At 31.3% G+C, this 24876-nt stretch overlaps 1 protein-coding gene across 2 annotated transcripts; it reads left to right on the top strand.

The window, feature by feature from the left end:
• The first annotated feature begins 175 nt into the window (after window positions 1-175).
• On the top strand, window positions 176-17248 carry LOC134721002 (negative elongation factor D-like). 2 transcript variants are annotated; one of them, XM_063583643.1, is made up of 17 exons: window positions 176-199; window positions 402-511; window positions 2028-2152; window positions 2665-2774; window positions 3650-3759; window positions 6541-6648; window positions 6958-7110; window positions 7408-7538; window positions 7950-8070; window positions 8849-8915; window positions 9373-9485; window positions 10760-10896; window positions 11203-11317; window positions 13270-13365; window positions 13702-13842; window positions 14997-15126; window positions 16009-17248. In XM_063583643.1, the coding sequence occupies exons 2-17, from the start codon at window positions 455-457 to the stop codon at window positions 16035-16037; spliced, it is 1743 nt and encodes a 580-aa protein (XP_063439713.1). In that variant the 5' UTR covers window positions 176-199; window positions 402-454; the 3' UTR covers window positions 16038-17248. The 2 variants fall into 2 exon arrangements, with proteins under 2 accessions (XP_063439713.1, XP_063439712.1); XM_063583642.1 differs by lacking the exon at window positions 176-199 and having other exon boundaries at window positions 361-511.
• Window positions 17249-24876: the final 7628 nt, after the last annotated feature.

Below are 24876 nucleotides of genomic sequence, written 5' to 3'. Positions count from 1 at the left end.
ACAAAAGAAACTATAAACAACATGTATTCAAAATTTTTTTTCAATCTTATAAAATGTTGTTGCAAAATAACTTATAGTTAACTTTGAAAAACACAAATTTAGAATGTTGAGATCAGATTTATCTCATTAAATTGGGTATACCCATAATTTGGGGAAAGTAACTAGAAAGAGTTCATTCTATGTTACCTTTCTATCTTTTGTATGTTCAAGATCAAATGGATCAATATCAATCATCGTTCCTTATTATTATTTACATAATAATTTGGATTTATTGTTTTTCTCATTTTGATACAAATTCAAAGTTATGTTGAAAAGAGTTAAATATTCCACAATTAATTAATAGCAAAATTAACACTTCAATGTAGATTTTTGTCTTCAACTTTGGTGTTTTATTTTTGTAGATTTATGATATTTTTGTTGACAGTATATTTAAAACGCATTTAAATAATTCATAATGTCAGAATTGGATGATGAAGACATGGTGTGGGATCCTGAGGAAATAGGCGGAGAGGTGATTGATCTATATATTTTTGTTGATTTCAATATTTGCACAGGCTCTAAATCATACAAATTCAATGCATTTGAATTTTATTTATCTAGGGCATGCTATGCCTTAAAACTTTTCCAGATGCACAGGTTTACCTGTACTCAGAGAAAATTTTGAGGTGAAAATACGGCCACTTTAGCCATAGGGTCCACATGAACCTTAAGAGAATATAAGAGCTTAAACATGTTTGTTTTTAAATGGGAAACAATGTACATGAAGCATGCATCATGTAAAGTTCAATCTGCTTACCCTTCACATACCTGCTTACCCTCCTGTTTTGAGTGGGAGACTCCCCCTGAAATGGTGAAATTCCAGCAATCTTGTGCTTGTTGGTACCCTCCCTCGCAGGAAAACAGAATCTCCCGCTTTTGGATATTTTAACTTGAATGACCAGCCATCATTAAATTATGTTTTTGAGTCACTGATGAGGGTTGTTGTTACCTGTAAATAACAGACGATATGCAATTAAATGGCTTCACTTGACAGCTTGGATGTCAAACATAGTAACTACATGTAATAAACAATCATTATCGACTTTTGTCTCAAGCTTTGTGTTATTGTAAACACTTTAAAGCAATTCCAGGTTACTTCCCCTGTTTAATCCTGTTTTGAGTTACCCTCCTTAAAATAATGTGAATTGATAAAACAATAAAAATTAAATACAAATTAAACAAAGAATCATAAAAGGATGGCAATTAAATGATTTTCTATGCCTTAAGACAAAAAAATGTAATTATATTTTGAAAATCATTTAAAATATCTATACTTCTATTCAATGTAAAAATTGAAATAACAAGAAAACTAATTAATTTGATTTTTTTTCTATTTTTTCAATCCATTCAATTTCAGTCACGTCTCTGAGTGAGTCATTACAGCTGAACAAATATGCTGGACCAGCTCTCCTGTACCCGCTATCTCTGATGAGGGGTTTACTTCTAGATGATCAATGACTTACTAATTTAGATGACAGAAACCAATCCAACGCTGCACAGTAAGCGTATTCCTGTGTTAACATGCACTCCAAAACCCATTGTAGATGGGGAAGTGTTCTGCCGATTAACATCTGAGGGCTGTACCCTAGGCATTAGATGATGGATCTTCATTTTACTGCCTTGCGGCTTTGGTCCTGATAATGCTTCCTGTCATCTTTTATACTTTGTCCACGACTCATCTACCAGTACACCATCATCGAGGTTAGCGGGCTGCCAAGCTTACCAAACTGTCCCTGAAAGCAGACATTGTAAAGAATATAACATCAAAATAGTCAACAAACCAAAAAGAACTCACTAAAACCAAGATGTGGACCTCCAAAATGGTGTCCACCACCTGTTCCTGACAGATGGCACAAAATTATTTAAATGTTCCTCTTTGGGCATTGAGCCGCCCGTGAGAGGGCTGTATAGCCAGTCAAGGTTGTTAATAACTTCCATTTGTTGTTAATCTTTTTTAGTATCTTCTGACTAGAATGTATGTTTTGTAGATGTCTGACCATGATATAGATGGTGAAGATGAAGAAGAGAACCAAGCCATACAGGATGGTTGTCTGCAGATATTCTCCGCCAGTGATTTCATTATGGAACCAGGAGTTTTTAACATGCTTAAAACGTAAATATCATAAGTTTATTTAGCATTATAAACGTATCATTGCAATTGGATACAGTGACAGTGTCTTGATATATGCTTGGTTTTACTCTATTGGCTTTTAAACAACCTAACACTATCCGTTATTATTTTCTATTTCTATATCTACATATAAACATTTACGCTACAAATCTAAAAACATCTGTTTTTTGGCTTCACATGCTGTTTTTTGGCTTCACATGCTGTTCTTATGTACATGTATCAACACATGAATATTCAATAGCTATGTAGGCATTCATTATCACTTACCATTATTGAAAAGAGAAAAATAACAGTCCATTGCCATGACAGTGAATTAATTGATTTATTTAGATGGTATCAATCATGTTAATATAAAAAGCTAGTTATATATTACCATCTATAGGATTTGTTACAGCATAGAGCCAGTGATTTTTACCACTAAACTTTATTGATGCTTGAAAAAAGTTAAGGAGATCATCTGTAATTGTCTATACTTTTTTTTTTATTTTAAACAGATTTTTACAAGCTGGAGGTTCACCAGAGAAAGTTGTAGAGCTACTATCCGAAAACTACAAAGCTGTTGCACAGACTGTGAATTTGTTAGCAGAATGGCTCATTCAGGCTGGTTAGTGAAAATTTTAATTGTTTCTATCATAACATAAAGACTTGAAGGGGGTCTCATGGGGGGGTTCCGATCCCGGATCCCGCTTACTGTTTTGTCAGATTCCCTTATCCTGCTTACACTATATACATAAGCAATTCTCATTTTTTTTCTCATTTCCCTGGTCCCTCAAGACCTCATTTCCCGTTTTCAAGACACAATTATTTGACTTTCATGTGTCACGCTTACAAAATATAAGCAATACAGCGTCACGCTTAGACTCTCATGAGACCCACCTTGAACTGTGACCTATGTTTATCTTCATCATTTGGTAATTGCTGGGAAGTTGTCTTTTTGGCAATTTGCAATCATACCACATATATTCATATCATTTTTTGAAAATTTTAATTGTGATTGACATTGTTGTAACGAGACAGCTTATTAGTTATAGTTCAATTAGGAGATAAAGTGAGTAATATAGACTGATTAATTAAATCTAGCTATATTTTTTCAAATGGCTTTCAACCTGATAAAATAGTCATGACAGTTGTATTCAAAAGAATTATTTTTTGTTGTAAATTCTGCATTTCCTTTGAACATTTACAAAAAAAAATGTAGTTATACTGTTTATTTTAGCATGTAAAATCTCAGCAAAAAGATTATCTTTTCGTCAAACATGTGATTCTCTTGACATGAAGTCAAAACAAGTCCAATATTCTGACCCCTATCACTAATCAGTCCTTCTGATCAACTTAACAATCTCCAACTTGAAAAAACTAGCAAAAATACTTGAAAAACAAAATTTCATGCAATTCTCATTATGGTTCCTCTCTTTCAATGTCTTACATTGTATCATACCCTGTTTGGTATTTTAACAGATGATCAATTTTGGTTTTTAGGTGTGGATATAAAAGTTGTACAAGAAATGGTTGAGAACCACTTAAAGACAATGATTATAAAACATTTCGACCCAAAGAAAGCAGATTCTATATTTACAGATGAAGGAGAGGTATATATTATTCTAAGTTATCAAATAACACAATGTCAAATATTCTGCTCTTGCTTGAAAACTAAACGTATTAAACATACATGTATATCTAAGTTATAAACTGTACCAAATATTCCTGTCTTACATGAAGACATTGACCAGATCAGAAACACCTTGTTATTGAGGATAATTATGAATATGTTTCTCAGCATAGACAATATAGAGATGCATACTATGGATTCATTTATTTTCGTGGGTATCAATTTTTGTGGATTGCTCAAATATTTGCATATTCATAGACATTTGATTTCAATCTCTGTATATGGACCATAATTTGGTATTCGGCCTTTGGTTTCTTTTTGTATCCTTTTTTATAAGTTCTAAAATTTTAACTTTTATTTAGTGGGTTGTGTTGGTGTTAGAATAGTATGAATGGAACAATTGAGTTTTTCGAGAAAAAATTAATACATTTTGATTCACTGTTTATGTGACATGAAACCAAACAGGAAACCAATTTTTATTTTCTTTATTTTGCACAATATAATTCAAAAGGCATAAATAAACACCATTACTAGTGTTACTTGCTTCATGTTAATATTTAAAATCTATTTTCAATGTTATATTAAAGTTTTTTTTAAACCTGCCAGGAAACCATAAGAAACCGAAAGCATTTTTTTAGTTTTATTTTATTGCAAAATCTGCTTAAAATAATCTGAACAGTATACTTTTTCTTAAAATCCATCTTAAATGTAACAGTATTATATTACTCCTAAATATGTGCTTGTTTTGAAAACAATTAGTACAATTTATTCAGATTTTTCCATATTTTCTCCATTGATACAGGATACCATAATCGTTGAATCATGATGTTTAAGCAAAAATAAATGTATTTATATTTGGTTTTGATTTTCCAGTTATATACAATTTATTCCAAATCATTGGCAATGTAACATTCTTTAAATCCAGTAAAGAAAAATCCTTTAACTTGGAATTAAAATCTTTAAAATAGACACAATGTGATACTTGTGACCTGTACACCATCTACAGGGTTTCCACATTTTAACCTACTTTAGTGGCCTAAAATCAATAAAGTACTTCCTTTCAAGTCATGCATGCTAAAAGTTTACTTCTCCTTTGACAAATTTATTGCGTTTCTGATAAGTGTTTGCAGAACATGAATAAAAAATATTAATTAAAAACTGTGACAGGATTCCAACTTTGTACATTCTAAGTGTAACGGTATATTAACATGTATTTGTTATTAAATTATATTTATTCACCTAAAATATCCAGTAATATTTACTGCTGAAGTTAAATCAATCCAACCAGCATTGGTACAATGATAAGAGACATAATTTCGATTGATTTTTCCAAGGACTCTTCACGTCATTATCGGGAAACGAAGTGTGTTCTAACATCTGTCAAATATGAAATCGATTTTGTCAAGTCATTGGGCATTTATTTTCACACAGGATCGTATGTAACATTATGCACATAGGAAAAATAACAGACCACCGGCGCAATCACTTTGACAATTGTATTTTCCCCTTTTAAACAAGACGAAACAAGTCTACAGATTATGTTTGCTAACATCCCGTTGGAAACAAAAACAATGTTTAGACCTAGTATTTCGTACATCCGGCCGTAATGGCGTGATCACATGTTAGTCACATGTTTCACGTATGACAGGAAATGGTTAGAACTTAAGGACAAAAACAATTTTAATAAATAACTGGACTTCTGTTTCGTGTGAAATGTAACGCATAACGGCAACGTAATTTTCTTACTTAATTATTACGAAGATCAAAACAAGAATGTAAATCATCTCGGATTTACCTGTTTGAACATCTCGCGAGAGTTCATATTTGCATATTGTTTTTAAGAATTCTATAACAACAAAGCAGATTACATCATCTAAAAATTGCGTTATGAAATCGGACACAAAAATCACGCCACTGTTCTTACATCTGCTACATAAATACTTATAGTTCTCGGCATTTTCTTGTCACTATTCTTATTGGTCGATGTTCTTTGTTATTTGAAAGCAAAAGTTACGAATTTGCTGGTGACGATTATCTATAAATCAGTCAGCGTTATGCTCTTCGGAAGCAATAAATAACGCTAGAAACGACACAAAAATACGGTTGTGGAATCTTTGAAATTCGTATATTTTAATTTTTTTTCTAGGGAAGAGTAGCATACACTTGTATGTTGATAAAAATAATGGCATCTTTAGATATAGTTGCAACTTTTCTTACAGTAATTCACATTTTATCACTTTTCTATAGTTATAGGAAACGGAGCCCAATAGCAAATTATGGTCCATATACAAAGCCTATTCAAAATATGTTATTCATTTAACAGTTGAATTCGTGGTTCACCTGTACCCACGAAACCCATGAAAATTAGAATCCAATGAATAAAAGTGAATCCACAGTTTATAGAAAGTACTTTTTAATCCATTTTCTTGAATTTGATTTTTAAAGAATTAATATCCTGCACGAAGCATACATCCAAATGATTAGCATAATTACCACCATTCTTAGTGTGACCTCAAATAATTAGCATAATTACCACAATTCTTAGTGTGACCTCAAATAATTAGCATAATTACCACCATTCTTAGTGTGACCTCAAATAATTAGCATAATTACCACCATTCTTAGTGTGACCTCAAATAATTAACCTCATGAACATGTACCAGTTTATGACAAAACAAGACATTATTTTATTAAGACAACCTCAAGTGCCCATTTCTATTGTAGATAACATTAGTTAATTGTAATTCTATGTATTTTGTAGACTCCCTCTTGGTTGGCGGAGATGATTGAATACCCTACATGGAGAGGATTATTTTACAAATTAGCAGAGGAATATCCAGATTGTTTAATGTTAAACTTCACTGTTAAGGTAGGCAAAATATCTCAGAATGCAAGTTAACAAGTTTATGTAAATGTAAGTGAAATCTATAGCACATGTACCATCTCTGTTGTTTACACTTTATTTTTCTGTTTCAGCTTATCTCAAATGCAGGATTCCAAGTGGAGATAACCTATAGTAATACAGTACTGTGTCTAATGTATATACTTGATTTTCTGTTACTTCTTTTCTAAGATGAAAATTTAAGGGGATATAACAACTGTATCTTCTGCCCGTCATTGAACAAACCACTGTACCATGTCTGAAATACATACTTTATGTTCTTCTGTTCTATTACAGCTTATCTCAGATGCAGGATTCCAAGGGGAGATTACCTCTGTTTCTACAGCCTGTCATCAGATAGAAGTATTCTCCAGAGTTTTACGAACCACAATATCTAGTCTGCTAAATGGAGGAGAAGAATTGTTAGAAAAAAATCTCCCAGAATTCACAGTAAGAATTATAACTTTTATTAAGAACTAAAAAAAAACAATTATTTGTCATTTACTACATGTGCTGAACTGCACACCATACAAAAAGAATCGTCAAACTATAACTCTTTAAGTAATATAAGTTTTGGCATAATTTTGTCAAAATATCCTTTACCTTGAAAAATTGTTTTACTTACCTATAGAGCACTATATCAGGATGTTGTCTTGTTTCAAATTTATCTCTTAACAACTAAAGACAATGACAATTATACTGAATATTGAAAAATAACTGATTTGATGATTTATGTATTTGTTATAGAAAATGGTTTGTCATGGAGAACATACCTATCTATACAGTCAAGTGTTGATGCAGATACTGTCACAGGAACCAAAAGGGGGATCTAATATTAGAAGGTTGTGTCAGGAATTACAAAAATCTGCTAATGAAAGGTAAGCAACAATAACAACTAATGTTTTGAATACTTTAAAATAAAAACAGACGAAAATACATTTGAAACTATTGTTTTTTTCATGAGTGATGATTTAAGACTTACTTTATCATTAAATTGATTTTGTGCGCATTTGTTACATATAAATTTTTAGTGGAAAGTTAACTATGGAAAATTAATTGAATTGATGTCTCTTTTTTCCATTCTAGCAACAAAAATCATAATGAATTACATTTTTTGTATATCCAAAGTCCTTGCAATGAATCATATAGGTTGTTGTTGTTGTTATTGTATAGTTGCAAGCTGCCTTAATAAATATTTTCTTTTGCTCACTATAAAGATTTTCATTGATAATGTATTTGTATATATTACACAATACCACTACTTAATTTGTATATGATTGTGATTACAGAGGATTGGATGTAACCCCTATAACGCTAGCTTTGAGTGGTGCAGCAGCCTACCCCAGGGCTTGTCAAGCTTTATCATCTATGTTGTCAAGGAATGCATTAAATCCAGCAGATATTACCATTGTATGTATCATTAAACATTTCTTGTGAGAAACACAAAGGTCATCAGCAAGGGCTGTTCCAGTAAATACTATGTCCCCCCCAGGGACGGCACTTTTTTTTAACCCCCACCACCCACAGAAATAAAATTTAATTAGAACAGCACTCCCTTTGCATTTTTGGTATTTCAAATACAACCACCCACATAATATTTAAAAAAATGCCTTCCCTGGGGGGACATAGTATTTTCTGGAACAGCCCTAAGGAGCTCAGGGAGGGAAAAGTATAGAAAGAGAACATTTCGAAACTTTTATAGTTCATGATCTACTTTTGTTAAACACAAATTAAAATAAAATACTGCTTTGTTTGACGTATTTACATTTGGTTTAAACATGTAACTTTGGAAAGTTTTATACGCTGTACATTGTCAAAACAGGACACCCAGATAGCTTCAACTAGATGAGCAAGTTGTGTAATTTCAGAACTTGTCTGTATTGTAATGAATAGGGATAAGGTGTATATAAAGTCAAAGAAAAATTGAAAAAAGGAAAACATGGAATTTTAGATTGTATTTAGTTATTTTAAAGGTGTGGAAGTTTACATAATTTAATGACAACTCATATGAATATCTATTTGCACATGATTCATTATTGTGTTGCAAAAATATTCTGTTAATTATCATAAAAGGCACATGTATATGACTATTTCTTGACTTATTCATTCTTTTTTGAAACAATTATTTCATTGTTGTTCACTGTCTGTTTAAGATATCTTTTTAAGTCTACTATGATTTCTTTTTCAGTTATACAAAATGTACACAGACATGAACCCTCCACCAGTTGATTTGATCAGAGTACCAGCATTCCTTGGTAAGATTAATTTGAAGGAATGCAGATATATTTACTTAAATTAAAAAAATTGAGGCAGGATCCCTTGCTTTTATGCTTTTACTAAAAAATCTGTTAGATTTCAGCTATATTTGCATCAGTTTTTTATTTTGAAGCATCTTGTCTAATCTATTATTCGTTTTTTCTTCAATAACACATAATGGATTGATCCAAACTAGTAAAGCTTAATTTTGCACTTCTTCTGAAGTTGAAAACTCTGCATGATGGATATAAAAGGATTGAATTGTAAGATACAATTCAATAAATAATGTGAAGTTCACATTGATAAATGAAAATCAATTTTTCCTCTTCAGTGTTTTAAAATAAGCAGTTTGATTTCATTCTTTGTTTTATAATGTATACACACAATTCAAGGGAAAATACATCTTGTTTTAGTAATGAATAGTTTGGAACTTCAACAGTGTATGTTTAATTTCAGATTTACTGATAGATGCCATGTTCAAACCAGTATCAAAAGTGAACCCTGAACATAAAGCTAAATATATATATGTTTTGTCATATGCTGCAAGTGTCACAGAAACTTATAAAAAGGTACTGAAAACGCTTGGACATACACATTTATTTGATAACTTTAATTTTAATTTTAATTTTAGTTTCTTGTGTACAATTTGGAAATTAGTATGGCGTTCATTATCACTGAACTAGTATATATTTGTTTAGGGGGCAGCTGAAGGATGCCTCCGGGTGCAGGAATTTCTCGCTACATTGAAGACCTGTTGGTGACCTTCTGCTGTTGTTTTTTTTTATTTGGTCGGGTTGTTGTCTCTTTGACACATTCCCCATTTCCATTCTCAATTTTATTGCATGTCTTAATTGGAAAGGTAATGTATGTTTGACATTTCCTTGACATTTCCCAAGCAGAAAATGAAGGCAATAAGAAGTTTTCCTAAGGGAACCCCTAAAATTATTTTGTAGAGTGTGAGCCAAAAGGTTTGTAATGAGAAACAATGGGAAGACAACTCCAGATAATCAGAATTGCTTTGAAAATTTGATTTTTGTCTATATGCACTCCATATTGTATTTTTTGTCGAAGTTTTTATGTGTTACAATTAAAAATATATACAAATTTAAATTCTTCCATTTCAAAATTTTGATATATTTATTTGAACATCTCAAAGTGATTTTTTGTAAATTACCATATCTTTATATCAGTTGCATTCATTTTTCAGTATGTGTTGTTTATTCTTTAGTTTTCTATGTTGTGTCATGTGTACTATTGTTTATCTGTTTGCCCTTTATTATTTTAGCCATTGTGTTGTCAGTTTACGATTTATATGTTTGACTGTCCCTCTGGTATCTTTCGTCCCTCTTTTACAAAAGGGGCTGCTATCACTATGTGTCAGATGTTTGTTTTCTGACCACCAATAGAATTGTTATCTTCAACTTCCTGTACTTGTGTTAAAATTTATTGAGAATATAACATATTTGTAATTATTATGTGTGTATAAAATTACTAGTGTTTAAGGTGGTACCCAACACTTTCACCAAAATTAATTTGGCTCGTTTATTTTTCATAAAATTATGTCAAAGTATTTACTTTGACACTTTAACAAAAATATAAAAATTTAAAAAAATTTGAACCAACCGTTTTGTCATAAAAATTACACTGGTTATATAGCAATTTGACAAACACCAATTCTGATCATTGAGAAGCTTAACATTCCTTTTACAACACAAGGTAGTTAAAACGTTTAGCTGACTTTACAGAGTTATCTCCCTGTAGTGTTAGGTACCACCTTAAGACAATATATACATCTATGACAGTAAATCTCATTCAAAATAATGCAATAAATTATTTTTTTTAGGGACAAAGAAAATCAATTGTTAAAGATGAATTGAAACCAACAACACAAGCCCTAGAGAAAGTTCAGTCATTGTGTGCTGAAAACAAAAACTCTTCTGAACTTATTGCAGATGTTAATGTATTATTTCTAAATTTAAAGTAAGAATTTCATATAAGTTGCAGTTTTCATCAGCTTACAACTTCAAATAACATCAGAACATTTTGTGAAAGCTTAGATGTAAGCAAAAAATAAATCGATTCAAAAATCAATTTCAAGATATTTCGTGATACTCTTTACTTTTTCGCTTTTATAATATGTTGCATGTCAGGTCTATGATAAAATTATGCAAAGACTATCAATAAAACACTCTTCAATGTAAAGACTTGTAAAATGAAGGAAATTAAGCGACTCTGTTATAACTGTTCTTATTTTTAAGTTAACTGTATAGATATGATATTTTACAGGTTTCCGGTGATAGCCTATGGTGTTTTGAAATGGGTAGACTATACAGTTTCAGATACCAACTACTTCAAATTAAATACAGACCATACTCCATTACACTTAGTCCTTATAGATGAGGTAGATACATAGTTTTAGAGTCCAGGCGCAGATCCAGAGGGGGGGTTCCGGGGATTGGAACCCCCCCCTTTTTTTTGGACGATCAATGCATTTGAATGGGGACATGTTATTGGAACCCCCCCTTTTTAAAATGGCTCGATCCGCCCCTGGAGTCTCAAATTGTCTAGTACCTTCTGTCATAGAATAAGGCCTTGGTGAACAGTTTATACGCGTCTGGCGTAGTAAATTATAATCCTGGTACCTTTGATAACTATTTATACCTTATAATGTCATTAACTTGTAGTTACATCCAAAATAATTTGATGTATTATTTTGGTTTACAGTCACACTATGATTTAAAATGAATATTCATGAAATATTTTCCACTAAATTTCAGCAAGCAGGATTTATGAGGGGGAGATAACTAATATTTTATGTATCATTATTTGCAGTAACATGCACACTGAATGTCTCTCTAAAGCCATTTAAGTTTGAGACATAAAGGTGCTGAAATAATTTCTGTTTTAAGATTGTTATGTTGGTTGAATACTCATAGATTAGTTGCACATGTGTTTCTGAATTGTTATTTTACCTGATTTCCTGCTTGTTTTTGTAGCTCGAAAGGAAAAATGTATAATATTATTATAGTACAGTAGACTCCACCTAATCCGATATCGGTTAAATGAATATATCGGCTATTGTAATATTATTTCAAAACACCGAACCATTCCCTATACATTTCAGTCAAAATACATCGGATAATCGAATATCAGTTATTAGAATATATCGGCTAATTGGATAGGAATATTCATGAAAATTGTGTGAAAACCATGTACAATCGAATATTTTGAAATAATTTCATATTTTTCTTGACAGGAAATGAAGCCGGAAGTTGCGCCATTACGTAGTTTAAGAAAACTTCAGTACAGAAATGTTTCATTTTATTAATAAAAACGATCATTTATAGACAAATAAAACATATTTTTTCTTGTTGTCTTGTTTATTCTTTGAATCTGATATTATATTTTGCCTAAGATGTGTTTGTTGTGTGTTTATCCAAATGTGATCGCTATCATTTACTTCACAAACAAGGACACGACAGAAATGATAAACTGTGCATGATGTTCATCAATGTTTATTAAATATGAATGAAATGTACCTCTTTCTCAACAAGTTATTAAAATATATATAGTAGTCCCGTGTAAAAATAAGGAATCTTGTGTCAATAGCATATCCCAGGTGAAATAGAATTATGTAACTTGTACACACGTACGCCATTTTCCTAATTTACATAATATTCAGCCTTTTATTTTGAACCACGACAGATAAGATAGAAAATCAAATTAATTTTACTCATCTTCATGTCCAATTTTATAATCATAAAAATAGTTGTATTACTTGAAATTAGAAATGTGTTTCATAAATAAAAACTGTTAGAAAATTAGATCCGGGTTCGATTATATAGTTTAGAGAATTCATAGCTATTAATAGATTTACCTGTGGCCTACTTCCGAGAATTCATAGTTATTTTTAACTTTTACCTGTTTTAACATACAAATGAAACAAATCAAGCGAAAACAAGATACCCAAAAACAACAAGTCTCATTATTTAAGAGGTACATATTTTATTCAGATAATCAACACATAATAATTAAAAAATCAATAGACTGACAGATATAAAACAAAATACATTATAATCAACTGATCGATTTATTACTCAATCAACCGAATTATCCGAACTTGTACCTGAAAAAACATTAAGATTAGTTACAAATTTCCATTAATAAAGCAGCTATAATAGCTATTGGTATCTTAGGGTTGGGTCTGTCAATTTGAAAAAAAAAACTTGGAGGAAAATACGTTCATCGGCTAATTGAATATATCGGACAATCGGATATTTTTAGCTGACAATTTGGGTATCCGATTGGCTGGAGTCTACTGTATATAATTATTTTCTGTTCTCTGTATTACAGATAGTTACCAATCATGTTTTGTTACATCAAAAAGCATTAGATCTCCTGGTCAGGTTGTTTGAATCAACATTTGAAGAACTAGATGTTTTAGTCAGAGTAAGTCAGTTTATATATTAAAAGTTTTCATGCATGTATGTATGAAATGATTAGTTGTAATGTCTGGTTACAAATACATTTATATTAGTAAAAGTGTCTTTAGCAATGGTATATGCATTTAAGTTTTTTCTATTGTGCCATAAAGTATAATCACATAGACTTGATATAGATAATGAAATGTATCGAAAAGGATGGGGTTTTATGGTTTATCAACACATTTAGAAAATAGAATAAAGAGTCTTAAAGAATTAACCTTTAAAAAATGTTTTAAGTAATTTAAAAAAGTTGATTAAATTGATTAGAAATGTATTAGTTGTGTTATTATTTTTTGTGCAGCTTGATTTGAAGAAGACATTACTAGACAGAATGGTACATCTCTTTAGTAAAGGATTTGTCTTACCAGTGGTGTCCTATATATGTAAATGCTGGGACAAGCAAGACACTGATATCTCTTTAATCAGACATTTTGTTACAGAGGTAGGTACTCCAATGGAGCCCCACAATATAGACTTGACTGGAGCCAACAATCTGTCTTTTTGAAGTTGTTTCTCCTGTTTAACTGTTAATATATATCAACAAAAAATAATTTATTTTTTCATATTGGTCTGCATAAAAAAAGAAAATTTCAAATAAAATTGACAATAGCACACCTTGTTCACATATAAAGGTAAACTATCAAAACATGAACACTTGTTGTAGCTTGTGATCTTAGATTACCTCAAAATAAGTTCAATAGTTATATTAGGTTAATTTCACTTTGACTTATCAAAGTTTAGCTGTTGTTGTAGTTATAATTAATAGATTCAGTTTAAGTTGAACATAGTTTTACTAATTTACAACTGTATATTCAGAAATTATTGTGTGCTTTTATTATTGCGATTTTGTCATTTTAAACTAAAATTCAATTTTAATTTTTGCAATATTCAGAAAAATCTTGTTTGATTCACATAAAAAATTTCAAAATGCTAATTTAAATTATTGTGATTATAACCCTGTTGTGTTTTTTGCACTAATAAAAACATCACAATAATTTCTGAATTAAAGTATTATTTTTGTTGAACCTCAATATTTTGTCACTGAAGTGAGACATAGCGTTTTCCACATATCATTGTGGTAAAATAAAAATCATCTTTCTGATACTGGAAATTTTTAACTAAATGCCAGACTTAGCATTAAACATTCAGAAGCAGCCTTGGGTTAAAAAAATTTAGTCATCAAGAACTGCTTAACCTTTATGAAACTTTTTATGATTAAAAGATTTGTTAGAATCCACAGTTTGAAATAATATTTTCTGTTCTTCCATACTAAAATGATAAATGGATTATGTTTTTCTTTGTAATTGTTATTAACATACAGTCTCAATTTTTTTTTTTTTTTTTTTTTTTGTTAAACCTCCATTGTATAAAACTTGGAATAAGTGTCTTCAAGATTAAGAAATGGCATCTGAAGAATTTTTTTATATTTATCTTGAATTTTTCTGATAACTGGATTTAGCTTTTGGTTATCAACAGTATACTTTTACACTGATTTAGCAATCACAGGTGAGACACAGAGTTCCTTGGAATCCTTAACTTGTTGGTATGTTTCATGAGTGCTATATATCTCAGAATTGATATTATTACTAATTATAGGTATTAGATGTGATAGCACCTCCTTTCACTGCTGATTTTGCCCAATTATTTCTGCCATTAATAGAGAACAAAGATATAACAGAATCAATTAGAATGGATGATGGGAGTGACCCAGTATCAGAGTTCATAAGTATGTATTATATTTACTAGTGTATAAGTGGTAAGAAGGCTGATGAGGATCTACAAGTGAAACCAAGCATACACATGTTTCTTACACTCAACCATATTTAAATGCCAAAAAATGGTGTATGCCAGGGTGGATCATGCTAGACCCTCACAGGTAGCCAGCATTGTTATTAACTATCTTGTCTACACGTTCACATTTACCTGACCCGTTTGTATTTGTAAATGACCCTTTAGATGATATTTTTGTATTTGAAGAATAACAGCTAAATTAATTTTCTTGATCTAAAAAAACAGTAAGTGTTGCATTGTAAAATAGCTCACTTAGAAATATGTAGAATATGGCCTTTTATAAATATATATAGTCATCCAACTTCTAATATTTGTTGTGAAAACTTATTTAATTCAAATGCAATTCAGATACAAATATTTGACTGAGGAACTTAGAACCCTGAAAGATAGTTTTTGATAGAATATATAAATGTATTAAATATGAATATCTGACAAAATGGAATAAATTAAATTATTATTTCAGCATTATTAAGATAAATATATTTCTCAGTTAAATTAAAATATTTTCATATCCTCAACTTCATATAACATTTGCAAATGATATATTGAACAAATAATTAGGCAATGGCTTTAATAACTATTCATTCTACAAATTAAAGCAAAAGTTCTATAAAGTAAAAATTGTGGAAAGACCTAATTTGATTGTGCTAAAGAAAGACTTGGAAGCTTATTTTAAAAGGAATTCAAATGATTTTTTCCAGTTTTCTTTTTCTTCTTTTAACTCCTCAAAAAATACTTTTAATGGAAAGTCTGTGTTGATGTACATATGTATACCTATTCAATTAGTTTGCAAGTATTTTTATTTTTCTCTTCACAGCTGATGCGAAAGCAGCCATAGCTGTTTGAAATTCAGAACAAATCATGTTTCCATGGATACAGCTTCCTATATGTTGTAAACTATTGGTTACCATGACAACTGACTATAAAGGCCAAAAGATTGTATTAGTCAAGTTGATGAAGAATCACAAAGAAGTATAAAATTTAATTGTGATTAACATAGAATCATGATTAAAATATGAACCAAAGAGTAAGCTTATAGCCATTTTTTAATCAATTGGCAATCTGAAGAATAAGCAATTTGTTGTGTATTCATTGTTTGTTAAATTGGGAAAAAATTTGAAAAACAAACAACTGAGATAAGAACTTGATATAAAAAGTACCCATATGTGTTCAATGTCTGTATTTCTACTATTATTTTATCCTTATTGTGTGTGTAACATTTTCAATTAAAGTTCTATATTTATATGTACATATAAGGTATACTATGATGGTGAGGTCAAAATGATGTAGCAATAAGTCTCTGACATACAATTAAAAGGTTCTAAACATCACCAATTGGAGCCTCTATTATTTGAGACAATATAAGCTGAGATCCAGGATTATGTTGTATTGACGAAAAGTCTAAATAAATTCTTTTAATACAGTTTTTATTGTATAACTCACATCAAATCTAACCCTCTTGATGTAATGAAGATTTTTTTTTCTCAAAATCAACTGTAACTGTCTAATTACCTATGTACTTGTGATAACCTGTTGCTTAGCATCCATTAGCTTTAAGTAGAATAGGCAACACTGTCCACTCTAAGATTTCTTATGTGTGGATTCAATGTCAGAAAAGTTGTGAGTTTGAACCCAACCCTTGGCGGGGGGATTTTTGTTTACTAAATAAAACAGTTTTCCAGTTTAAGGTCTATAGGTTTCCAAGTTTCCATCTTTCAATAAAAAAACTGTTCTTGTATTATTTTAATGTCAGATATTTTTGTTGTGATACTTTGAGGAAAAGACTGTTAAACTGATGTATAAGAATTTCACTGTTACATTTCTATAGATCCCTCATTAGACTTCATTGAACTAGACAGTTATCACCCATACCATAAACTTGTGTATGTATTTGTTAATCTATATTGTTATTGTTATATTGTGTTATGACTACATTTATAGGATGAAATCCCTTAGATTTAGATCTGTGTTTATATATTTTATATTATTAGTTAAATGAATCATAAGCACATATTCATTTGTCATTTTATAAGAAAATAAAGAATTATGAAATATTATTTCTCTTATTGAATTTCTGACCTGATTCCAACAGCAGTCCAATCTCTTGCCTACTCCAAACAGTAGTCCAATCTCTTGTCTACTCCAAACAGTAGTCCAATCTCTTGTCTACTCCAAACAGTAGTCCAATCTCTTGTCTACTCCAAATAGTAGTCCAATCTCTTGTCTACTTCAAACAGTAGTCCAATCTCTTGTCTACTCCAAACAGTAGTCCAATCTCTTGTCTACTCCTAGTATTGATAATCTGTGATTCAAGGTGCATTCATCTTTTTTTTTATCAGATTCTGATTATATTGTTGTTAAGTATGACAATATGAGTAAGCAATACACCTGCTTATCCACCATTACTGGTGCCTGGACATCACAAAGTTCCAATAAAAATGTTGCCGTCATAATACAAAATATCTGAAGCCGTAATGGAAAAGTTATTGTTGAATTACTTTAAAAGTTTAAGTGGGACAGATTCAAGCTCGAACAGTTTTCAAAATAGCGATAAGGTGTATATATTTTGGTTGGTAAGTGAGATCATAGGAGTAAAACCATATATTTTCGTCGGTCAATATGTTTGTCATTGTAATTGATGAGTGGGACCATAGATATAATTCATGTGTCTTGTGTTACTTAGGCCATAAGAGTGAGCATTCTTTTTAAATGCAAGTCTTGTTATCTGATACTTTATCTAAAGCAGGAACGTTTAAATTTTACAAATGCATCTTGTGTGGATCCCCTGAACTTAAGAAATGAAAGTTTGAATTAAAAAATAGAGAATTATTAAATATAATTCAGACATTTAAAAAGGTTGACACTGAAGCAAGGCTCCTGTTTGGACAGGTCTCGTTCTTATTTGGAGAAGTTTGTTAATGATGTTTATAAAATAGGGCACTGGTATACTGGTATAAAAACAAGGTATTTAGAGTTCTCTTTACAAAACTTTAATGAATTTTGGTCCTTAGTGCTCTTGAACTGAGTACTTTATTTGGCCCTTTTGACCTTTTTGAAATCGAGGGTCACTGATGAGTCTTTTGTAGATAAAACGTGCATCTGGCTTAAATAAAAAAAAAACAATTCTTGTATCTATGATGAGTTTACTTAAAAGTTTTTAATAAACGAAGGATGTAATATAATCTCTAGCATTATTTAAAATGCAGTTTTGTGTCAATGTGTTTTGCACATGTTTCAGATGTAGTAACTAAAATTTTATGAAACAGTCATACAAGTAAGATGTTTAGCTAGCTATAAAACAAGGTTCCATCCACCATTTTCTACATAAGGAAATGCTAGTACCAAGTCAGATATGACAGTTGTCTTCCATTCGTTGGATGTATTTAGGCTTTTGATTTTTGTCATTTTATAAAGGACTTCTGTTTTGAATTTCTCTGAGTCTAACTATCATATGACTTGCAAATATACCTACTGACCTGTATATGACACTCCCCAAGCTCATGGTGCAACTGAAGTACTTAAGGTCGACATAAATTTAACAAGGTTTTACTATCATAGGGTGTTGAGTCCAGTGATCTGGTCTTGGGATACCACAATCCTATATTGCAACTACATTCCAATTTTTGTTTACATAAATTTTGAAATAAAAAAGATGTGAGCCAGACAGTTTTATAATATTATAGAACATAGGATATACTAAAATGTTTCTTCAAAAAACCCACCTTACCGTTATATAAGTGATAATCAATGAATTAAGTGCAAGGAGTAGCGTTGAAGCTGATCTTTTACATCAACTTCATTGGGCTCCTGGACGAAATGCTCTCATTGGTAGTCCTATTAATTCTCTTTTTTCTAATTGAGTTGTAAAATTGACCAGAGGGAAAACCCCATTGTTGGGTGAGGAAACACCTTGATGGTTACAGTTCTCACTTGGGTTGTCTGACTGTATTAATCTGTTCAATTGACAAATAGGACCATTTTAAAAATTGATTTCTACCTCGACATGCTTTGTGAAACTGCTAACAAATATACACATAGATACTAGAATATAGATTCATGCAATCTGGTTACCCACTATAAAACACGAATGTCAAGTTGGTTCAATATTCAACAAGTTTTTGTAGTGGTTAAACTGGTTTTTTTTGGGTTTTTTTTAAATGATAAACTTTTTAATTTTCCAGCACTTGATTTTAACATTCCACATTCGTTTTCAGCATTCCATCTTTTGTTTTCAACAGTTGTTTTTCGACAGATTTCAATATCCAACATTCGGTTTAAAACATTTCAACATTCCAACATACGTTTAAAACATTAAACATTCGTTTTTCAACATTCAACATTCGATTTCAACATTCAACATTCGCTTTTAACATTCGATATTCGTTTTCAACTTTCAACTTCGATTTCAAAATTCATCTTTGAAAAAACATTTAAAAAACAACCACATTTTCATATTTTTTAACAATCTATTCTAACATTAATTTTTTTTTACACTCGATTTCCTTTATCACTCCTTGTATTTATGATGAGTTTATTTACAACCACTGGGTTAAATTCCGCCAAGTAGTCAGCACTTCTGTGGTGGCATGAATTATCATTGGTATGGTCATCATTATGAATAATGAATATTATAAAAACTTGAATTTTGGAAATACTAAAGCATTTCTACCACAACCTTAATTGTAGTTTACCTACCTGTAGTTTGCAAAGCGTTTGGGATTTTTTGGACCCCAATGCACTTCAACATTTAACATTCGTTTTCAACATTCAACATTGTTTAAATATAAAGAAATAGATTAATTGTTATAATAATCATATAACATAACATAACATACCAGTATTTGTACGTGTATTTTCATCATTATAGTTTATCTGAAACAAAATTGTCTGCAGCGTCTGGTTATTATTTGCAAGCTTATATTATCAGTACAGACCAAATAAATTTACAATGTGTTCGTCAATAGTCTTTTATTAACACACATTTGTAAGTATTATCTATTATATATTGTGTCATTATTCAGTAATAAAACGCGTTTTTGTTTTGGTACAGCCAAATTAACAATTAAATGATAATAAACTCATCATAGATACTAGGATTAAAACTCACTATTTGCACAAGACACACGTTTCGTCTACAAAAGACTCAACAATGACCCCTCGTGTTTCAAAAATTCAATTTTTTGTAAACAGTTAATTTATAATTATGACCATATCAATGAGAATTCTGGCTGGTGATACCCTTGAAATAAAAACTCCACTAGCGAGTGGCATCGTCCCAGTGGTTGTTAACACAAACTCATCATATATATCAGGATTGAAATTTTGTATTTGCGCGATTGTTTTTTTACAGAGTAATTTGAAGTTTCAATGAACTCCAATCGTATGCAAGTGCATGTTAGCATGTACATTTTTTAGTCTGTATTATAGGGTTCTTACAACAATTTATTTTTCAAAGAGATTTTTCAACTTGAAATGAAACCCGATGCTCCACAGGGCGCAGCTTTATACGACCGCAGAGTTTGAACCCTGAACAGTTGGGGCTAGTTTGGAGACAACATTCAAGCTTGATACAGTTCTGAATTTGGATTGTGATTAAATAGTTGACACAACATAGGTTTCTGACACAGAATGAATGTGGTCTAAGAACTTAAACTTAAAATTTTTAAATTGGACATCTACCTATTATGGTCCAATATCCAAAATCTAAATACATGGTTAGATTCAGCATATCAAAGGACCCCAAGAATTTAATTTTTGATAAAATCAAATAAAGTTCAATGTTGGACCCTTTAAACCTCAATGTGAACCAATTTGATAACCGGGCCCAAATATTAAAAATCTAAATACATGGTTAGATTCAGCATATATCAAAAAATCCCATATATTAAATTTTTGTTGAAATCAAACAATATCACCCGAGTTTAATCAATAAATATCGACTCGATAAGTTCTTATCTGCACATGCAGCTTGTGTACTCGTAAACACTACCTACAACAGATGTTTTCATCCTCATTGTTTTCAACACTTCAAATAACCAAGTTTATAAAGTTATGTGATTGACACCTTGTAATTAGTCATGCAAAACTCATAACTGCAACAAGATGGCAGTTAATCAGCATGAGAGAAGCAGGTAAGTCGCTGTGACAATTGCGTGTATTTTTGGTCACCACCATTCCACTATAGGCATGATAATACAAATCAGGCAACAAACGATGTTAAAGAACCTCCGAGATCAAGAAGACCCCCTATAACATTTGTAAGGGAAAATCAAGCATGATGAAGGTTGGTCAGAAGGAAACCCATTGCAAATAAAACAATCCTTAAAAGAGAGTGATGACCATACTTGTGCCTGTAAACAAGAACTGTTCGAGATCGGCTACTGGTTATCGTGCGATAAGACCATGTCGAGGACATTTGCATACGAACAGACACACTGTTGCTGTATATATTGTGCAGAGCTCGCCAAAGTTGGAAATTAGCATCGTGGAGGAAAATCCATTGTTCCAATGGAATTTGGTTTATCTTCATTGGCCCGATCGCAGCCCGAATTTGAACTATATCGAACATATTTGGGACACAATTAGGCGTAAAGTGCACGAACACGCCATGAAGTAAACAATACCCTTCGTCAGGAATGATTGCTGCTACCTTAGAAACACATGAGTAGGCTTTTGACAAGAATCAGAATACGTTAAAATGCGGTTATCCGTTTGAATGGAGGCTGCGCAAAAAGAACTAATTCTCTGGCGTATATCGATCAACCATGATGTGATCAATCATCTGAAGATTTATTTTGAAATGTCTTACAATGTAAAGTTTGACTACAGTAAAGTTTTAAAATGCATTTTTTTTTACAAAAAAAACACTTCATTTTGTTATAAAAATTTTGATTTAATAGATAAAACAGTTTTTTTCATACTTTTTTGGTCGTTATAATGCCAATGTTATCATTAACTACGTTTCAATATTTTTTTACAAATATTTTATCATATTCCATCCAAAATAAGAGGCTGATTTTTCAAGTTTTAAAAAGTCATGGTGTTGCAATACTTTTTTCCATGTGTATAGATCATAAAATATTTCCATACATCAAATATAGTTGACCTATGGCATATAGTATTAGTTAAAAAGACAAAAACTCAAAAACTTAACTTTGACCACTGAACCATGAAAATGTGGTCAAGTAGTTTTAAAATGTACCAGGATTATAAAATTCAGTACGTCAGACGCGCGTTTCGTCTACATAAGACTCATCAGTGACGCTCATATCAAAATATTTATCAAGCCAAAAATTACATAGTTGAAGAGCATTGAGGATCCAAAATTCCAAAAAGTTGTGCCACACACAGGCAAGGTAATCTATTCATGGGATAAGAAAATCCTTAGTTTTTCGATAAATTCAAAGTTTTGTTAACAGGAAATTTATACAAGAGTGCACACACTGGAATGTCTCGCCTTCTTTACTAATCATTGCTTTAATGTTGTTATCCTAAATGTAAAGCTTTATTACAACTGTCACATAAACTTAACATTAACCAAGAAAACCAAACAGTGATAGACCAAAACTCAAAAACTTAACTTTTACCACTGAACCATGAAAATGAGGTCAAGGTCAGATGACACCTACCAGCTAGACATGTACACTTGACAATCATTTACATACACCAAATAAAGTAGACCAATTGCATAGTATAAGCAAAACAGACCAAAACACAAAAACTTTACTATCACAACTAAACCATTAAAATGAGGCCAAGGTCAGATGACACCTGCCAGTTGGACATGTACTCCTTACAGTCCTTCCATACACCGAATTTTCTAGCCCTATTGCTTTATATAGTATTTGAGATATGGACTTGACCCTCAAAACTCAACCTTATTCACTGATCTATGAAATGACCTCGATGTCAAGTGAAAACTGTCGGACGGGCACGAGGACCTTGCAAGGTATGCACATACCAAATATAGTTATCCTATTACTTCAAAGAGAATTCAACATTACAATTTTTTTTTAACTTTTTTTTCAAGTGGTCACTGAACCATGAAAATGAGGTCAAGGACATTTGACATGTGGATGATGGAAACTTCATAACATGAGGTATCTATATACAAAGTATGTAGCATCCAGGTCTTCTACCTTCTAAAACAAAGCTTTTAAGAAGTTGGCCAACGCCGCCATAGCCACCTGATCAAGCTGCAAAAGTTGCAGGCTCGACAAAAATCTCAGTACATGTTTAGATTAAGCATATCAAAGAACCCCAAGAATTCAATTTTTGTTTAAATCAAACCTTGTTTTGGACTCCCTTTGGACCTAAATGTAGAATCTACATACAAAGTTAGATTTGGCATATCAAAGAACCCAAATTATTCAATTTTTTTACCCTTAATTCCTCAACTGTTTACACCAAAACTCCTAAAATCAATCCCACCCTTGTGTTTAAATTTTTTCTATTTCTATTTACTTCTACTTAAGTTATTGTGTGAAAACCAAGAAAAATGCTTATTTGCTGTCGTATAAAAAGTTCAATATCTTTTTAATGCCGCTCATCCCCTCGTAAATACTACAGATGCCCTCAAATAGATTCAGTAGTTGGTTGATCTATATGGAATAACCGTTTCACAGATGATATCTGATATGTTCCTCATGTAGTAACTACAATTAGGATTTTTGTGGGTAAAATCCTTGTTCATGAAATATTTACACTTACCTGCCTCCTTAACTAATTGCAATTTCCCTCTACTTCCCCATACGTTCGTCGATTTTTTTTTATATAAATAAGGTATTACCTCCAGTTATCTCCCTTACGAAGTTACGTAACTCTTCAGTTTCTCGAGACCAATATTAAAAGATTCCTCGAGAGGGGCGGGGGAGGCAGGTAAGTGTAATTATTTCATGAACAAGGATTTTACCCACAAAAATCCTAGTTCACTTCAATATTTCCACTTACCTGCCTCCTTAACTAATTGCAAAAGAATTTGCAGCCCTACTAAAGGAGGTGGGAAAGGAATTAAATAAGGAATTAAAAAAATATATTCACCTTTTTCTGTCTTCCTCTCTTGAAAGAATCCAAAATTGCTGACTTGGCAAAAATGGACTGGTGGTCTGGAACATCCTTCAAATAGAATGAAGTGAAAGTAGTTTCAGATGTCCAGTGAGCTGCTAAGTCAGCTGATACACCACAAAATAAAGCCCATGAAGTAGAGAGTCTTCTTGTATCATGTGCTCGTACTGTTTTTAAAGTGTCTTTATCTGCATTTTCATATGCATATCGCACTGTATTAACAATCCATCTTGCAATAGAATCATTTGAAGCTTCTTTTTATGATGGTTTTTTTATAAGTAATATAGATTTTGTTCTATTTATGTAAATCCTTTATGCACGGCAAGGGCATAGTTTCAAATCCTCAGAATCAGTTGCATAAGAATTAAATGAAGGAATGAATAATGGCTCCCAAGGCCTATTCAAAGTCTGTGTTTTTGCAAGAAACTGCGTATTTGGTAATAGTTTAATTCGTTTTTTTTTCAAATCTAAAATGTCCATCATCTAATGATAAGCTATGAATTTCACTAACTCTACTGGCTGATGCAATAGCTACTAGAAAAGCTGTTTTGAATGTTAAAAACTTTAATTCAATTGAATCTAAAGGTTCAAAAGGATGTTTTGTAAGCATCAATAAAACTAA

Source organism: Mytilus trossulus, chromosome 6 (genome assembly GCF_036588685.1).
Source record: "Mytilus trossulus isolate FHL-02 chromosome 6, PNRI_Mtr1.1.1.hap1, whole genome shotgun sequence".
Lineage (NCBI taxonomy): Eukaryota > Metazoa > Mollusca > Bivalvia > Mytilida > Mytilidae > Mytilus > Mytilus trossulus.
Note: the sequence above shows the minus strand (reverse complement) of the source record. Positions and strands in the feature narration are given on the sequence as shown.

Bases quoted from the DNA above. Each gene is read 5' to 3' on its own strand.
- LOC134721002 (XM_063583643.1), top strand. From the start codon at position 455: ATGTCAGAATTGGATGATGAAGACATGGTGTGGGATCCTGAGGAAATA. The intron at 2,153-2,664 runs GTAAATATCATA...TATTTTAAACAG, and splicing joins GTTTTTAACATGCTTAAAAC to ATTTTTACAAGCTGGAGGTT. The intron at 7,539-7,949 runs GTAAGCAACAAT...TTGTGATTACAG, and splicing joins CAAAAATCTGCTAATGAAAG to AGGATTGGATGTAACCCCTA.